Source organism: Camelus bactrianus, chromosome 2 (assembly GCF_048773025.1).
Source record: "Camelus bactrianus isolate YW-2024 breed Bactrian camel chromosome 2, ASM4877302v1, whole genome shotgun sequence".
NCBI lineage: Eukaryota > Metazoa > Chordata > Mammalia > Artiodactyla > Camelidae > Camelus > Camelus bactrianus.
The window spans coordinates 28,862,382-28,880,726 of NC_133540.1; the positions used below are offsets into that span (position 1 = coordinate 28,862,382).

At 32.1% G+C, this 18,345-nt stretch overlaps 1 protein-coding gene across 5 annotated transcripts in view; it reads left to right on the forward strand.

The window, feature by feature from the left end:
• LRBA (LPS responsive beige-like anchor protein) overlaps positions 1-18,345 on the forward strand; it is a 620,528-nt gene that overhangs the window by 84,958 nt on the left and 517,225 nt on the right. For all 5 annotated transcript variants that reach the window (XM_074377442.1, XM_074377438.1, XM_074377451.1 and 2 more), the window contains 6 exons: positions 8,910-9,107; positions 9,278-9,411; positions 11,229-11,337; positions 11,644-11,796; positions 15,752-15,920; positions 18,196-18,275. In XM_074377442.1, the coding sequence (XP_074233543.1) occupies positions 8,910-9,107; positions 9,278-9,411; positions 11,229-11,337; positions 11,644-11,796; positions 15,752-15,920; positions 18,196-18,275 (843 nt within the window). The remainder of the gene's footprint in view (positions 1-8,909; positions 9,108-9,277; positions 9,412-11,228; positions 11,338-11,643; positions 11,797-15,751; positions 15,921-18,195; positions 18,276-18,345) is intronic.

Consider the following 18,345-nt stretch of genomic DNA (forward strand, 5'->3'; position numbering starts at 1 on the left):
TTACCATGGCATCTTTGAGGCTCTTTTTGATTTCAGTGACTTAACATGTTTTTTTTTTAATGCCAGTACTTTACTGTCTTATTGTAGCTTCATAGTAAGTCTTGAGAACAGGAAGTCTAAAACTATCAGCTATATTCTTATTCACGTCCTTTACGCTATTTTCCCTTTGCATTTCTAGGTATATTTTAGAACTAGCTTGTCAGTTTATACAAAATAGCCCACTGGGGTTTTATTTGGTACTGTATTGAATATATAGGTTAATTAGAGGATAATTGACATCTCACTAATACTGGATTTTCCAATCTGAACATGATATATCTCTCTATTTACATAGGTCGTCTTTAATTTCTCTCAGCAGTGGTTTTTAGTTTTCACTGTGTAGGTCATGCACACATTTTGTTCAATGCATTTTAAAGTATTTCATGTTTTTTGTATTATATCTTAAGTTGTAATTTTTAAACAGTCAATTTCCAGTCATTTGTTTCTAGTGTATAGAAATACAATTGAGTTTTATTGACTTTTTAACAAGACCTTGCTAAACTTGCGTATTAGTTTTACTGGGTCTTTTTCGTTGTTTTAGTATTTTCTACAGATACATTCATGTAGACTGTAACTTTTACTTCTTCATTTCCAATCTGTATACTTTTCCTGTTTTTTTGCCTTGTTACACTAGATAGGACCTCCACGATAAATAGTAAAAATAGAAGTGGCAAGAGTAGACATTTTACCTTACTCCTGATTTTAGGGGGAAAGCATTCCTACATATTTTATAGATTCCTTTTCAAGTTGAGAAATTTCTTTTCTATTTCTAGTTTCCTGAGAGTTTTTGTTAGAAGGATATTAAATTTTGTAAAATGAATCTTGCTTTTTTTGGGTCAGACAATCTCTGACTTTCATTGAAATGTTTACATTCCATTGTAAGTATAGATATTGTGTGATTTAAATCTACTATCTTTCTGTTTGTTTTCTATTTCTTTCATCTGTTTTTTGATACTTCTCCCTTTCTCTGCTTTGATTTAGATTAGTTGTCTCTTATTTAGTATTTCATTTATTTCTACCATTTGTTTATTAGTTTGTTTGTTTGTTTTTTTTTTTTTTGAAAACTTTTTAACTTACCATAGTCTACCAGTAAATGACAGTGTAAGATGTAAGACCCTTCCAGCATAATCCTGCAATTCTCCCTCCTGCCTTTGGTTTTGTATTTTTGTTGATTTTACTTCTTCAAATATTATGGTCCTTTTGATACATTCTTATGATTTTTGATTCATTTGCTTATATTTCAAAGAAATTAGAAATAAGGAAGATCATGTGTTTTATATTTACCTATGTATTTATGTATTACCATTTCTAGGACACTTCTTTGTATAAATTCATGTTTCCATCTCATAGCATTTTCCTTCCCATTTGAATTACTTTGTTATTTCTTATAATGGGGATTTATTGTCAGTGGCTTTTCCCAGCTTTTATTTGTCTGAGAAAGCCTTTAGTCTTTCAGTTTAAAAAAATAGTTTCACTGATGATAAAATTTTAAGGTGACAGTTTTCTTTTTGAAGCTTTCTAATGATATTCTTTTGTTTAACTGACTTGCATCAGTTCTAACAAGAAGTGTGTAGTCTTTATTATACAACTTCATCTGTATGTAATATATATTTTTTTCTCTTGCTGGTTTTAAGATTTACTCTTATCACTGATTCTTAGAAGTTGAGTATAGTATATGTTGGTATGTGTGTGTGTGTGTGGGTGTGTGTGTACGTACGTGCATATGTGCTTAGCCTGCTTCAGGTTACCTGAACTTCTTGGTTCTGTGGGTTTCTGGTTTTGGTCAAATTTTGGCCATTACATCTTTAAATATATTTTGTCTTTTATCTTCTTCTAGAATTCATATTACATTTACTTTAGACCTAGATATAAGCAAACAAATCATTGAGGTACTGTTTCTTGTCTGATTTATAAAAAAGTTTTATTTTGGATTGTTTTCATGGCATTATCTTTCTGTTCACCTATCTTTCCTTATCAAATGCTTGGTTGCTGTAAATTCCATAAGATGAATTCATTTCACATATTTTTTGTATTTTTTTTTGTTGATAAGTTTTGATTCTTTTCATTGTTATCTGTTTTTTCTTCTTACAAGTTTGTCTTAAAAAAAAACTTGACCATAGTTATAACTATTCTAATGTCTTTTTCTTATAATTTCATCATCTTTATTTCTGGGTCTGTTTTTCTTTACTGACGTTCTCCTGATTGTTTTACACTTCTTGGTTTGTTTAGTAATTTTGGGTTGGATATTGGGCAATATGATTTTTACCATTTAAGCGTCTGAATTTTGTTGCCTTTTTTCTTTTAAAAGAGCATTGGTCTTTGTTCTGCTGTTCAGTAGGTTATTTTCAGTTAAGTTTTTTACTTGAAGTTTGTTTTATTTTGGAGCTTTGTTAATGGATCTCAGAATAGATTTTTTAGTCTATTCTGAGTGATTTTTTAAAAATAGAAGCTTTATTGAGATACAGTTCATATCTCATACCATTCACCCGTTTAATATGTGTGATTCAGTGCTTTTCAATATATTCAGAGTTGTACAAATATCACTCTCAATGTTACATTGTGTTCATCGCCCCCCTGTGCCAAAATACTACACTCATCAGTAGTCATTCCCCATTTTTCCTCCTTCCCAGTCCTCAAATTTACTTTCTGTCTCTTTGGATTTGTCTATCCTGGACACTTCATGTAAATGAAAGAATACAATATGAGATCTTTTGTGGCTGACTTTTTTTTCGATTAGCTTAATGTTTTCAGGGTTCACCCGTGTTCCTTTTTATTACTAAATAATATTTTGTTGTGTAGATATGTCACATTTTGTTTATCCATTCATCAGTTGATGGACATTGGACTGTTTTCCACCTTTTGGCTATTATGAATAATGCTGCTAAGAAGCCTTGTGTACAGGTTTTTATGTGGACACATTTTTTTTTCCCTCTTGGGTTTATACCTACAGTGGAATTGCTGGTAATATGGTAACTCTATATTTAACTATTTGAGAAACTTCCAGATTGTTTTCCAAAGAGGCCACATGATTTTACATTTCTATCGCTTTTTATCAGGATTCCAATTTCTTCATATTTTCTCCAATACCTGTTACTATCTGATTTTTCTATTATAGTCATTTTATTGGGTATGAGATGGTATGTCAGTGTGGTTTGGTTTTGATTTGCATTTCCTTCATGATTGATAATGTTGAGTAGTTTTTTTTGTGTGTGTTTATAGGCTATACATAATATTTTGAGGGGAATATTTTTTCATATCCTTTGCCCTTTTAAAAACTGAGCTGCCCTTTTATTGCTAAGTTTTAAGAGGTTTTAAAAAATATTTGTAGTAAAATATACATAAAACTTACTACTTTAAGCATTTGTAAGTGTACAGTATATTAATAGCTATTCTTTTCCTCACTTGTATGGTTAGTGATAAAACTACTTAAAGATGATATAAAGTGAGAAATTGATGATCAAAGAATTATTCCTTGCTTTACTTACTACTTTTAATTCTATTGTGTAGTATAATACATGCTTTAGATAATTCCTTAAAACTTGTTTAAGATACCTGAGATATGAAAAAATCTTTAAAAGTTTGCAATTAAGTACTTTAAGGATTAAAAAATATATATTTCAAAAGAAATGAAGGGTTGAATGCTTCTTTTGTATGTTCTTAACGTTTGGTGAAGCACCATATTGCTTAAAGTCCTTTGAAAGGGCTTTTTTATTTTAATCACATTAAATAGTATTTATACATGCAAACTATTTCCATAAAATTAGCAGCAATTCCTGAAAAATGTCAAATACTTTGTTTTAACTTTGTTTATATTTAGTTTAGTTTAGAGTGGTTAGTAGGAATGATTTATTCCCAAATTCCACACATAATAGAAAATAAAATGTTTAGCTATTTCTTTTCAAAACTGGTACTTAAGAATGTTGACATACTGTACTTTGTCATACTGTTCAAAGAGTAAATTATCATTTTTGATTGAACTTGTTTCCAGTCTCTGCTCTGCCACAAATTAATTTTCTGGACTCAAAGAAATACTGAATCAGAATTCACAAGTTGTTCGAAAAGACATTTCTTATACCTTTAAGTGGCTACTGTTAATTAAAAAAACACCCTTGTCTGTGATTTCTTAGAAATATAATTTAAAAGAGCTATATAAATATGTAGACAAATATAGAATTCTGTAGTACTGTAATGTTGGTGCATAAATCACTTAATTTTGGAGACAAGCAAAAAATTTTCTTAATCTATGTTAATGGGCATACAATATAAAAGATAAAATTTTTGACATCAATAATGTAAAGTAGGGTGGTGGAGATATAAAAGAACGAAGTTTTTGGTTTGTGGTTAAAGTTGTTACCAGTTTAAAATGTTGTAACTAATTATATAATTTCCATCATAACCACAGAGAAAATACTTACAGAAGTTAAATGAAATATAAGGAGAAAGGGATCAAAACATATAAATAGCATACAAAGGGATGAAAGCAATTAAATACAAAGGAAAGTAGTTAACAAGTCACAATGAACAACATGACAATAGTAAATCTTTCCCTTTCAATAGTAACTCTTTCAGTAATTATTTTAAAGGTGAATGGATTAAACTTCCAAAGCAAAAGAAATAGATTGGATGAATGGATTAAAAAACAAGTTCTAACTCTGTTTTGCCTAGGAGACATGCACTGAGGACATATATAGGCTTAAAGTGAAAGGATGGAAAAAGATAGTGCAAATGATAACCAAACGAGAGCAGAGGTAGCTGTACTTATGTTAGAAAAAAATAGGATTTAAGTCAAAAACTGTTTGTAAGAGATAAAAGAAGAAAATTATATAATGATAAAAGTGTCAGTTCACAAAGAAGATAAAACAATTAAAATATACACCTGGAGCAGTCCCTTAAAGCCGTCTGAGAGGCTGTCTCCTGAGCTTGAAGTTCTCAGAAAATCCACCCATTAAAACAATTCTCCAAAAACAAACAAACAAACAAACAAACAAACAAAAATATATATATACACACACAACCCTAACATCAGAGCTCCCAGATATATTAAGTAGATATTGACAGAATTGAAGGAAAAATTATGCAGAAACACAATAATAGTGCATACTTCAATATGCTACTTTCAATAGTGGACAGAACAACCAGACAGAAGATCAGTAAGCAGAGATCTTAAACGACAATATAGATCCATTGCACCTAACAGACATATAAGAACATCTCACCCAGCAACAATAGAGTACACATTCTTCTCAAGCTCACATGGAACCTTCTTTAGGATAGACCACATATTACCACATAACAAGTCTTAACAGATTTAATAATACTGAACTCATACCAGGTATTTTTTCCCTCACAACAGTGGAATGAAATCAGTAACAAAAGGAAACTGGAAAATACACAACTATATAGAAATTAAACAACATATTCTTAAAAAACTATTGGATCAAAGAAGAATTCGCAAGGGAAATTAGAAAATATCTTGAGACAAGTGAACTCTAAAACAACATACCAGAACTTACAGAGAAAGCAGTACTAAGAGGAAAGTTCATAGTGATAAATGCCTACTATAGAAAAAAGAAGGATCTAAAAATCAATAAATTAAGTCTACACCTCAAGGAACTAGAAAAAGAAGAGTAAACTAAACCCAAAGTTAGCAGAGGAATGGAAGTGATAAAAGGTTACAGCAGAAATAAATGAATTAGATATTAAAAAAAGACAAGAAAAAATCATCAAAACTGAGTTTTTTTTTTAAAGGAACAACAAAACGGACAAATTCTTAGGGTAATTAAGAAAAAAAGAGAGGACTTAAGTAATTAAAAGTAGAAATATAAAAGTAGGCATTACTCTTGAATATAATGAATGCCATGAATATAAAAAGAATTGTAAGAGACTACTGTGAACAGTTACATGCCAGCAAATTGCATAGCCTAGAAGAAGTAGATATTCCTGGAAACATACAAGCCACTACTACTGAAGACATAAAAATCTAAATAGACTATAGCTAGTAAGGAAATGGAATCAGTAATCAAAACCTCTGAATAATGAAAAGCCCAAGACTAGATGGCTTCACTGGAGAACTCTGTCAAACGTTAAAGAGTTAACACCAATCCTCAACTCGTTCAAAAAATAAAGAGGAGGGAACACTTCCAAACTCATTTTATGAGGCCAGCATTGCTGTGAAAACAGAGCCAAATGAAGATGCTTCAAGAAAAGAAAGCTATAGATAAATACCCCTGATTAATATTAATACAGAAATCCTCAACAGTGTAGTAGCAAACCAAATTCAAGAGCACATTAAAAGGATTACACCCTATGAACAACTGGGATTTATTTCTGGAATGTGAGGCTGGTTCAACATAGGAAGATAAATCAATGTGATACATCACATTAACAGAGTGGAGGACAAAAACTATATGATCATCTCAGTAGATTTAGAGAAACCATTTGATAAAATTCAACACCCTTTCATAACAAAAACACTCAACAAATTACATGTAAAAAGGAACTGCCTTAAAATTACAAGGCCATGTATGAAAAGCCCATAGCCTAACATCATATGCAACAGTGAAAGACTAAAATCTTTTTTTTTCTCCAAAATCAGGAACAAGGCAAGAATGCCCACTCTCACCACTTCTATACAACATAACACTGGCTGTCCTGGCCAGAGCAGTTAGTCAAGAAAGAGGAATAAGACGCATCCACATTAGAAAGGATAGTCAAATTATCTCTGTTCACAGATGACATAATGTATGTAGAAAACCCTAAAGATTTCACAAAAAACTGTTAGTCAATAAACAAATTTAGCAAAGTTACAGGATACAGATCCACAACAACAAAAAGTTGCATTTTTATACACTAACAATGAAAAATCTGTTAAGGAAAATAAGACAATAATCCTATTTATAACAGCAAAAGAGGAATACTTAGGAATAACCTTAACAAAAAGGGCATAAGACTTGTACACTAAAAAGTACAAAACATTGCTGAAAAAATTAAGGAAGACACAAATAAATGGAAAGATATGTTTATAGATTGAAAGACTTAATACTGTTAAAAATGCGTATTACTCAAAGTTCTGTGTAGATTCAATACAATTTCTATCAATATCCCAATGACCTTTTTTTGCAGAAATAGGAAAACTATCCTAAGATTCTCTTGGATCTCAAGGGTTCTCAAATAGCCAGAACAATTTTGAAAAAAATTAACAAAGTTAGCAGTCTCACACTTGAGTATTTCAAAACATATTACAAAGCTACAGCAATGAAAACATTATGGTGCTTGCATAAAGGTAGATGCATAGTGTAATGGAACAGAGTGGAGTCCAGAAATGAACCTTTAATTTATGGTGAAATGATCTACAAGGATACAAAACCATGCAGTGGGGAAAGATTAATCTCTTCAACACATCATGTTTTAAAAAGTGGATACCCACATGGGAAAGAATGAAGTTGGATCCTTACCTTATGCCATGTATTAAAATTAGCTCAAAATGGATTAAATACTTAAACATAAGACCTAAATTCCTACATGAAATCAGAAAAGAAGCTTCCTGACATTGACTTTGGCACTGATTTCTTAGGTATGACACCCCCCAAAAATAGGCAACAAAGGCCCAAATAGACAAATGGGACTTCATCAAACTTAAAATCTTTTGTGCATCACGGAACAGTGTGAAAAGGAAACCCGTGAAATGGGGGAAAATATTTCAAACCATTTATCTGATAAAGGGTTAATATCCAGAATATATGATGAACCCCAACAACTCAACACCATCAAAAAAAAAAAAAACTCACTTAAAAAGTAGGCAAAGGATTTGAATAGACATTTTCCCAAAGATATATAAGTGGCCAGCCAACAAGCATATGAAAAGATGCTGAACATCGTTAGTCATCAGAGAAACATAAATCGGAATCACAGTAGATAATTACCTCACACCCATTAGGATGGCCATTGTTAAACAAAATCACAGAAAATACGAAGTGTTGGCCAGAGTGTGAAGAAACTAGTCCCTTTATGCACTGTTGGTGGGAATTTAAAATGGAACAGCTCCTACAGAAAACAATATGGTGATTCTTCAAGAAATTAGAAGTAGAATTACTACATGATTGAGTAATCTTACTTCTACATATATATATAAAAGACTTGAAAGCAGGATCTGAAAGAGCTGTATGTACACTCATGTTCACTGCAGCAGCATTCACAATAGCTAAGAGGTTAAAGTGGCCTAATTGTTTGGATGAGTGAATAAAGAAAATGTGATATATATTTACAATGGAATATTATTCAGCTTTAAAAAAGAGGGAAATCCTGACACATGCTACAACATGGGTGAATTTTAAGGATGTTATGCCAGTCACAAAAAGACATTGCATGAATTATATAAAGTAGTCAAATTCATAGAATCAGGAAATAGAATAATGGTTGCCAGAGGATGGGGGAATGCTGAGATGTTATTCAGTGGGTATAGAATTTCCATTTTGCAAGATGTAAAAGTTCTAGAGATTTGTTATACAACAATGTGCTGTAGTTAACACCACTGTACACTTAAAAATGTTTAAGATGGTAAATTTTGTGTGCTTTTTATCACAATTAAAGGAATGAAAAAGACAAAATACGCTTTATAAAGTACATTAAGTTCTACATTTTTTTCTAATGTAAGATTTTAATGTTAGGTTGACTTGATTTCCCTTATATCTTTAAAATGAGTTCAGTCTATTTTAGAAGTAATCAAGCATGCAGGGCTCCTCTTAACTGATATTGTTAGAAGACTGATCAATGTTATGTGTCCCTGAATTTTTATATATGTGGTGATTTGCATTTAGCTTTTCTTTTTGTGGCATACAATCTTAACTGTTCCACTTTTTATTAATTCTTAGGGTACATTTAAATTCAAAGCAGAAAGTGACCTGTTCCTTGCTGAGCATCACAAACTTTTATTGTATGATGGCAAACTCTCTAGTGCCATTGCATTCACATACAATCCACGCGCTACAGATGCCCAGCTCTGCCTCGAATCATCCCCTAAGGACAATCCTTCAATTTTTGTTCATTCACCGCATGCGCTCATGCTCCAGGTACTAACTTTTAAGAATGTCTTTAATGGTGAATATTGATGTATTATTGAGGTGTATGTGGTAGCTTCTATTAGTAAATACAGTCAATGTAACATTTGTTGTTCCTGTTATGTTTTAATTGTTTTGAAAAAGAATCATTGAATGCTTCACCATGTCTTCTATTTTATAAGGATGTGAAGGCAGTTTTAACACATTCCATCCAGAGTGCCATGCATTCAATTGGAGGAGTACAAGTGCTGTTTCCACTTTTTGCACAGTTGGATTATAGGCAATATTTATCTGAGGAGGTTGACTTGACTATATGGTGAGTGATTTTGTTTTTTCTTTAATTTGAAGTGAGAGTTATTTTCATCGAGCTGCACAGTATTTATTCAGTGTATTAAATTTGTTGTAAGGTTAAAAGAGAATATAAAGAAATTTGTGAATTATAATTATTATAAATTCAATAATAATAGTATTAATTTAAATTCTTTATCAGTAGGAAGCTTTAAAAACATAATAAAGTTTTTGAATAAAGTTGGGAACAGTGATAATGAATTTATCAGAAATGAATTCAGTTGTCTACAATGTATTTTTAAAATATTTTGAATTGTTATTTGGCAGTGATTTATTACAATAATTTAACTTTTGATGGTTATTGATTGCAAGCAACTAATTAAAATCTAAAATTTTTGAGCAGTTATGAGTGATTTAGTGTTTTTTTAAAGTGTACATTCAGCACCTTTGTGTCTGCTGTTGAGCGTAAAGAAGAGAGACATATAAATTGCAGGATAAGTTATAAAATGTTTAAGAGAATGTTGAAATTTTTCGCAGCTGTGTATTCTAGTGAAATTATAGTAATTATATTTCATTTATTACTTGAGCAATTTTAATGTTTTTTGTTCTCCCTTTTTGAAATTCTTTTTAATTTCTAATTTTATGCATAACTTGACATATACAATGTATGTATTTAAGGATGTAATTTTTTTCAGGTTATTTTTAGGCAAAAAATGATTTTTGAAAAAGAATTCTGTATTGAAGCTAGTATTGACTGCATTTTAAAAAATTAAAATTATTCTTAACATATTACTACTTCATAAATTTTTTTTTTATCCTGATCTAAAACCTTTGTAACAGGGCTCAGTTATTTTTTTTCCTTAGTTATCCTTTTTTTTTTTTTTTTTTAAACTTTTTAACATCTTCATTGGAATTGCTGACAGTTAAAAGCACTTTTGCGGAGGAAGTTGGCTGCTCTCCCTTTCTTTGTGGGAGTCTCTCTTTGAGAAGGACGCTAACAGCTCACCTTATTCCGTTCTATTTTGAGTAAAAGTTGTGCTGATGGAAGGATGACTATTGCCCCTATTCAGTTGTTTCAAAAATTTTTATTCATTTATTTATTTTAAAGTGGGGAGGTAATTAGGTTTATTTATTTAATTTTAGGGGAAGTACTGGGAATTGAACCCAGGACCTTGTGCATGCTAAGCATGTGCTGTATCACTTGAGCTATACCCTTCCCCCTATTCAGTTCTAAAAGTCTTCTATATTGACTATGATTTTTTCTGTAGGGATAATGAGCAAAATTCTTAAATTAGCGTCTGAAGGCTTCAGTTTGTCTACAATTTTACTTTCTCATCTTTCCCTTTAGGAAAAACTCTGCTCCATTCAAATTAGTCCAGTCTGGAGCCCTAACACATTTTGAGGATTTCTATACTAGTCTGTTTGCTCCGCATCTTTTCATTCTGTTTGTCCTCTAACCCTCCAAACTTGAATTTACTTGCTCATCCAAGTTACTTCCATTCTGAAAGGCTATGATATACTTTTATTATTATTTTATTACTTGTTTATAGACATTGCTAATTTTTCTCTATTTTTTGCATGTTTGTCATGTTGTTTCTAAGTAATTCACTTATTAATGTATTTGTGATAAAGTATATGAAATAAATATTTCAGTAATAAATCCTAATCTTACATTAGAATTTGAGTCCTAAAATAATGTTGGAGGCAGTTTTAGTAGAGCTTCAATTTCCTTGAAATGGACTCTTTTTATTAAGATAAATGAAGGACTGCATCTACTTAACCTTTTTTTTTTTTTTAAATAGAGTTTTTTTTTTTTTTCAACCATTATATTTTTTCTTATTCCAGTTCAACTTTGCTGGCTTTTATCATGGAGTTGTTGAAGAACTCAATTGCTATGCAAGAGCAGATGCTTGCCTGCAAGGGCTTCTTGGTAATAGGATACAGTCTTGAAAAGGTAAAGTATGAAATGCTTTACATTTTTTATTCTTAATTTACAGGCCATGAAACTTGGTCTCCTAAGTAGCTGAGAAATTCTGTCTGCAAGTGTGTCTCCTTGGTTATGGAAAATTACCTAGATTAAGATAACCTTTAGTTACTTTACCTTGCCCCCACTGCTTTATTAGAGAAGTGTGGTATTGGGTCTTAAGGCATCTTTAACTTTGACCGTAGTTTGTGAAACAGTTTTTTTTTCTGGTATTGACAGCCTTTAATTTACTTACTTTGCCTTGTGTTGGTAATGACCTTTGAAATATTTTCTCAGTCTTCCAAGTCCCATGTCAGCAGAGCAGTACTTGAACTTTGCCTTGCATTTTCGAAATATCTGAGTAATCTGCACAATGGGATGCCCCTACTCAAGCAGTTGTGTGATCACATTCTTCTTAACCCAGCTATTTGGATTCATACCCCTGCCAAGGTAATACATATCTTGATTTTGTTTTTACTGTCTTTGTTAAGTTTTTGAACTTGAGAAGAGTGATAATTACGAGGATTTTCTTTTATTCTTTTACATGCTGTTATTGTAAGATTTCAGTGGATTGCATTTTTGACTAAGTATACTAAGTCGATATTTCCCTCCCTCCCTCCCTTCCTTCTTTCCCTTGTAGAGTAATACCAGTATTTTTAAAAAACAGAGCTATGGCTCTACTTTTCTGTTGTTAAATCAAATCAGATTTTATTTGAAAGAGAGTTTGATTTGTTAAAGATAAATCAAATTTGAATAGTTCAAATGTAACTGTGATTCCTATCAACTGTTGCTTTGTTCTATTGCAGAAGTACGTACATATATCTATGTATCTGTATGTATGTACACATACATATATATATATATATATATATATATATATACACACATAAGATATGTTTTTTCATTCTCTAACTCACCATGCTCTGTCTGCCGCTTCTTTACACACATATCCCTTCCAGCAACATGATGAACTCCTGAGTTTAATTAATTCTTACAGGAGCAGCTGAAATGTCACTCTTTCTTGAAGCCTTCCATGATATACTGGTCTCATTTAATCATTTAAGTTTCACGTTAATTCAAATTATTAAATACAGTTATATTTTACACAGTAATGTATTTAGTAATAACAAAAACCAGTTGGTTTAAGTGAACATAAGTGAATTTGTGATAAAGAATATAAATGAAACCTTTGATATGTTGTAGTGTATTCAATTATCCTAAAAATTTAGTATTGCCAGTGTTAAGCAGGACTTGAAACAAATTTTTATTAAATTGCATAATTGTATCTGTCTTATCTGCAGTTTTGTTAGAGGTTGTGTTATTTCAAACCCATTAATTTCCTCTCTCCCCCTCTCCCTTTTGGTTCACTTGAAAGTGTTTATCATTGTTGAAGTTGGAATAGCACATACTTACTTTAGTTGTCAGTGTTAAGTTGCTTTTCTAGAGTCATAGTTTCTTATTTTCAGCTGCTCTTTTCAAATGTTAAGGAGAAAAACAGCTGCTGACTCTCTGATTGCCATTTGGAAATAATCAAAGGAGGCAGCTGGAGGTTGTAGCTTTTTATCTCCAGGTTCAAATTTGACCTCTTTCTTTTCTGTGACCCTTAGTCTTATTTCTTTTCAAGGATTGTTTCAAGTTACTTTTTAAACGTTTTACTAAACACTTCTTTATCTTACTAAGCAGCATATTTGTAAGGCTTTGGACCTCTTTTGATGTGGTCAAAAAGCCTCTTTATAAAATTTTTCATTATATCATTTCCTTAAGTCTTAGTATTATTACACTCTATTTCTTACCTTTTCCTTGTTAATAATTTTCTTTAATTTCCTCTTTAGAATTTGCAATTGATTTGGTAATACTAAACTTAACTTTTGTTTCAGCCTTCTGCTTCGTGTATCCATGACGGGGGTTTATCTAATTTTATTATGAGGGTCGTTAATAACAAAGGGCAGATCCAAAGTTTGTTTGATCTGAAGGTCACACAGTTTGGGTGAGGAAGGGGCTTTTTATGAAAAGGAAAACAACATAATGCATACAAAATTCGTTTTAGGGTCATGGAAGGAACCTGTATAGATGGGTGGGTATATAGTTTAAGCTTCATTAACTTCATGGTAAATTCACCTCTGGTTACTGAAGTTAAGAGTATGGATATATGAATCAAACTCTGCCTTTAGACAAGGATACTCACAGTCATTTGTGGTATCCATTTATCTTTGGTCTGCTCAGAGACAGGCTTTTTAATGACCTAACTAGAGAGATGAGTTTTCTTGTAGGGAGTAGTCTTTCATTTGTTGAGTTGCTACTTTCTGCTGGGCACTATGGATACGGTGGTGAACATGACAGATGTAATTCCTGCCCTCATAAAACTTAGGTGTAATGGGAAAGACAGATGTTAACATGTAATTTGTGTGGTTATCAGATTATATAAAGAGTGAATGAAGAAAGGTTTATTCATAATTAGAATGTGAATAATCTTGTCTCCATTCTTACCTCAATTTGTTGCTGTTAAATCCTATTCATTTTCTTTAATATAGTATCATTCTCAATAGAGTGACTTTCTACAGTTTTTTATATCTTAGTTTATCACTTTCTGTCTAGAATTCCAGTACGTTTTGAACATATCACTCTCATCAGATCATTTCTTAGCCCCCAAACTTGTAATGACTTCTCACTGTTTACTGCATTCAGTCTTCATACCAATTCTTCTTTCCAGTCTGAAAAACTTATTTATCCACAATGGCTGGGGAGTTACCAAAAGGTTATCCTAGAGTGGTAGTTCTTACTGTTGGGTGTCTGTATAGTTAGTTGGGAGAGGCTCTTTTTGGGAAACAAAAACAGAATTCCACTCTTTCCACCCTAGATTCTCATTTAATTGGTCTGGGACAGGACTCAGATATCAGTATTTAAATGTTTTTTAGGTGTTTTACTTCACAGTCAATATTGAGGATGGTTGTTCTAGATTTAGGGTAACCTTTTGTATCACCTACCATTTTCCCTGTTTGAAATTTCCTTTTTTGTTCTGTCTACCTGTTCTTTTGGGCATCTTCAACGCCTGCCTCAATACCTGCTCTATTAGTGAAGCTTTTCTTGACTATTTTAACTTATCCCAAATTAATTTCTCTGACCTCTGAATTCATAATATTTAGTAGCTCTGTGGCAGTCATTTTGCAACTAATTACGTATTGCCACATAACCTTTCTTATATTTCAGTAGGTGTCTTTATTACCTTTGGTTTTTCACTTAAACTTGTGTGTATGTTTTATCTTCTCAATTAGATTTTCAGCTACTGAGGGACAATGTCTATACCATTATTATTTCCAATTATACAGTGCTACGCATATAGGTAGATATAAATATTTTTGAATGACTGAACTAGCACGGTTAAGAATTTGAACCATGCCATAGAAAGCATTACATGTCTTCAGTAACAAACTGATTTTATCCATTTGAACAGCAGTAGCTACATCAAACTAACGTTATCTTTCAGCAAGTCTATGGATCATAACATATTTATGGTTTTCTAAACTACACTCGTCTTCTAAGCCTCAATTTTATGTGGTTCAGAATCTACCAGCTTTTACCATGTATGGTTCCTGATTGACTCCCTAATTCATTTAGCCTTGATTATTTATAGGACATCTGGAAGAAGGCACCTAATTGTTATCTTTCAGGGTTAAAAATGAAATACTTAATATTGTTTAGTTTAAGAAGTACATGCACTAGCAGTGCAATGAAAGATTACTGATTTTAATATGAAGTACAGCAAAAGTCGTCTTTATTTTGTGCTATTATGAGTACTGGAGTGTAGTTGTTTGTGAATTTTAGAGACTACAATGTTGTGGTTACAATCTTTGTAGTAATAAACTTATAACAGAATCCTGTTTTTCTAATAAATATTTTTTAAGGTAGGCTTTATATGTCTTTGTATGATTTTCTTTCTTCTGACCTATTCTTACTTTTTTTCTTTTGAGTTACTCTCACTTTTTTCTTTCTTTTGAGTTATTCCATCTATTAATTTTTTTTTATAAAACAAGACAATTTCTAGCTTTTTAAAACAACCATGCATAGCATAATAGTAGGTTTATTATAAAGAAATTATCCATGCTTGTGAATAATTGCTGATTGCTAAATAGGAATCAATTTTTTTCCATGGAGTAGTGCTGCAAAAATTTGATGTAATTGGGGTTTTTTACTTTAAAATGCTACTGTAAAAGAAGAAATTGCTTGGTTTCATCTTACAAGGAGTATATGTGCTTGTGAGTATGTTTACATAGATGTTATTATCAAGGTCAGTATCTTACTTTTTGGAACAAGTATGATCCAAGTAGAACAGCCTGAGGGTATCAGTGGAAACAGGTAGAATGCTGGTCTGCTTCTTTGATTTGAGCTCTTCATTTTGATTCTCTAGGTTCAGTTGACTCTCTATACTTACCTGTCCACGGAATTCATTGGCACAGTCAACATATATAATGCCATTCGGAGAGTTGGAACAGTGCTTCTCATCATGCACACACTGAAGTACTACTACTGGGCAGTGAATCCTCAGGATCGGAGTGGTATCACCCCAAAAGGATTAGGTATATCATCTGCATCTATATATTACGTTCTAAATATGGCAAGTCAGGATTTCCTTCCTTCCTTCCTCCCTTCCTACCCTTTCTTCACAATACAATTACATTATTCTGAAAATTTTTCTAAATCTCATCGTGGCAACTTTTATTTTAATCTTGTTGATGATTTTAATAGTTTGTCCTTAATTTTAGTAGTTTGTCCTAAATTGTGGTTGTCAGAGGTTAATAGCTTGATGCTTTTATAGAAGAATGCTGCTTTTGCTAGTTTGAGTTGTTTGGGGAGGAGATATGATTTGAATGATTTTTAAGACATTGAGAATAAGAAGAAATGCTATATTAGCAACTGGTATCAATGCTGAGGCCAGTTATCACAATGAGAATCATTGACAACTTTTTTTTTTTTTGGAGATGGAGATTTTTTGTAGGAGTAAGGAGTATCTGCTTCTAATAAATAATATAATGAGATTACAGAGTTTCAGTAGTTATTTTCCTGTATAATCAGGACTAAATTACTGGAAGGGTAACATTCATTCGTCATGTCAGTAGTACATGGAAGGGATCAAAATACAAATTTTGACAAATGGTGGCTGTTTTGGTTATAAGTATTACAACACCTACTTCAAACCGTCTTATATCGTAAACGGGATTTAATCAGCTCATATAAGCTGGCAGTTTCAGTAGAACTTAGTGCAGAAGTTCTGAATATGGCCCTTGGACCCAATTTGTCTCTCTCCATTTCCCACTGCTGTGTTGGCTCTTTTCATATATTCTCTCCCTTTGTAGGAGCAAGCAGCCACTCTCCCCTCACATCCTCACAACTTTAAATCCAGCAAAAGAGCATTTGCCTGCATCAGGCATTTCCAGTAAAAGTCCCTTTTCATCTCTTTGCTGCTCATTGGCTCAGGTTGCGTCATGTATCCATCCGTGTGGCAGGTATTCTTCACATTACCCAGGCATGGAGGCTCTTCTTACCTCCGTAACACAAGATCTGAGAGTGAAGATAGGTTCAGTCCCTTTATAAACATGGAGGGCTGTTGCTTGAAATCAGGAAATAGATTCTGGAAAGTCAAACAAATACATTCTGATTGTACTGAAAGGCTCTGGGCATTGAGTGACTCACAAAGACAAGGTTTCGTATTTGTACGTTACTTATTTTTTTTAATCCCTTTCAAAATAAACTGGATTTATTCTCAGAGAATATGCTATGTATGATTTAGAAAGCTGTGAGGACACACAGAAGGTAAATGATCTGTTTAAGCTGGCAAGGTTGTGGCCAATCTAGTTAGGCCATAATTTCCCGGTAATTATTTCATGGTGCTGTAGGTGTATCATGTCCTGTCCTGGGTGTTAGTATTGTATTGTTGCTTTGATTTTTATAACTGATTAGTGACCTTGGGAAAGTCTCATACTTCAAGTGAGAGAGCTGGATGAATTTTGTGGTTCTGTTGTAACTCTAACCTGTTCTTTGTCTAGGAATTGTCATATGGAACAAATTTTAAACAATTTTCTTCCTATTTTAATTGATCTGTTCAAGGTCATGGTGGTCCTATGCTTTGGTGGTCTAGGGACTAGCTGTATATAGTGATTAGTGGGAGGAAAAGTGCAGAAAATATGAGGTGAACAATTACCTAAATTAGTATCTTAGAACAATGGGTGTTTTGTTTCAAAAACTTTCTTCTTTGGAATTATATGTTTGAGACATGAAAATTGACTATAATGTGAGCCATGTGTGACCAAGGACTTTTTCAAGAAGAAGAGACTCGTCAGAGGTAGTCAGCATAATGTTTCCCTTCTTCATGAATGATACTGTGTTGAGGTAAACTTTTTGAGGTTTTTATGTTTGCTTATACAATGGTAACACTAGAAAAAAAGTTTTTTAAATACTAAATTCACATCCAAAGTTTAGATTTCTTTCTTTGTAAACTTATGTTACCATAGTAACATTCTCAGAGAGTCTTTTAAAACAAAATATAAATGCATGTTACTGTGGAATACAGATTTAACTTATTGCCTCATGTTTTGAAATTCCTTTGACTTTCCTCAAAAACAAACTTCTTCATTGCAGTTTCAACATAACCTATTTTGTACATTTAGAGCGTAGTATATACAATTGCATGTGAGACTGAGTGCTTGTCTTTTTAGAGACATAAAACTCTTTAGGAGACTGACCTTTATGCTTCTTGTAAATAAGTGGAAAAACTATTGGGAATGAGTATTTTATTTGCTTTGATGTCTTTGAAATACCCAGTATGTGTGTTTTTTTTTTTTTTTTTTTTTAAAGATGGACCACGACCTAATCAAAAAGAAATACTTTCCCTACGAGCATTCTTGTTGATGTTCATTAAGCAATTAGTGATGAAGGTGAGTTTGTATTTCTTACCCTATAGCACGTGTGTATTGTAACTTACAATTTCACATAAAATAAAATCTT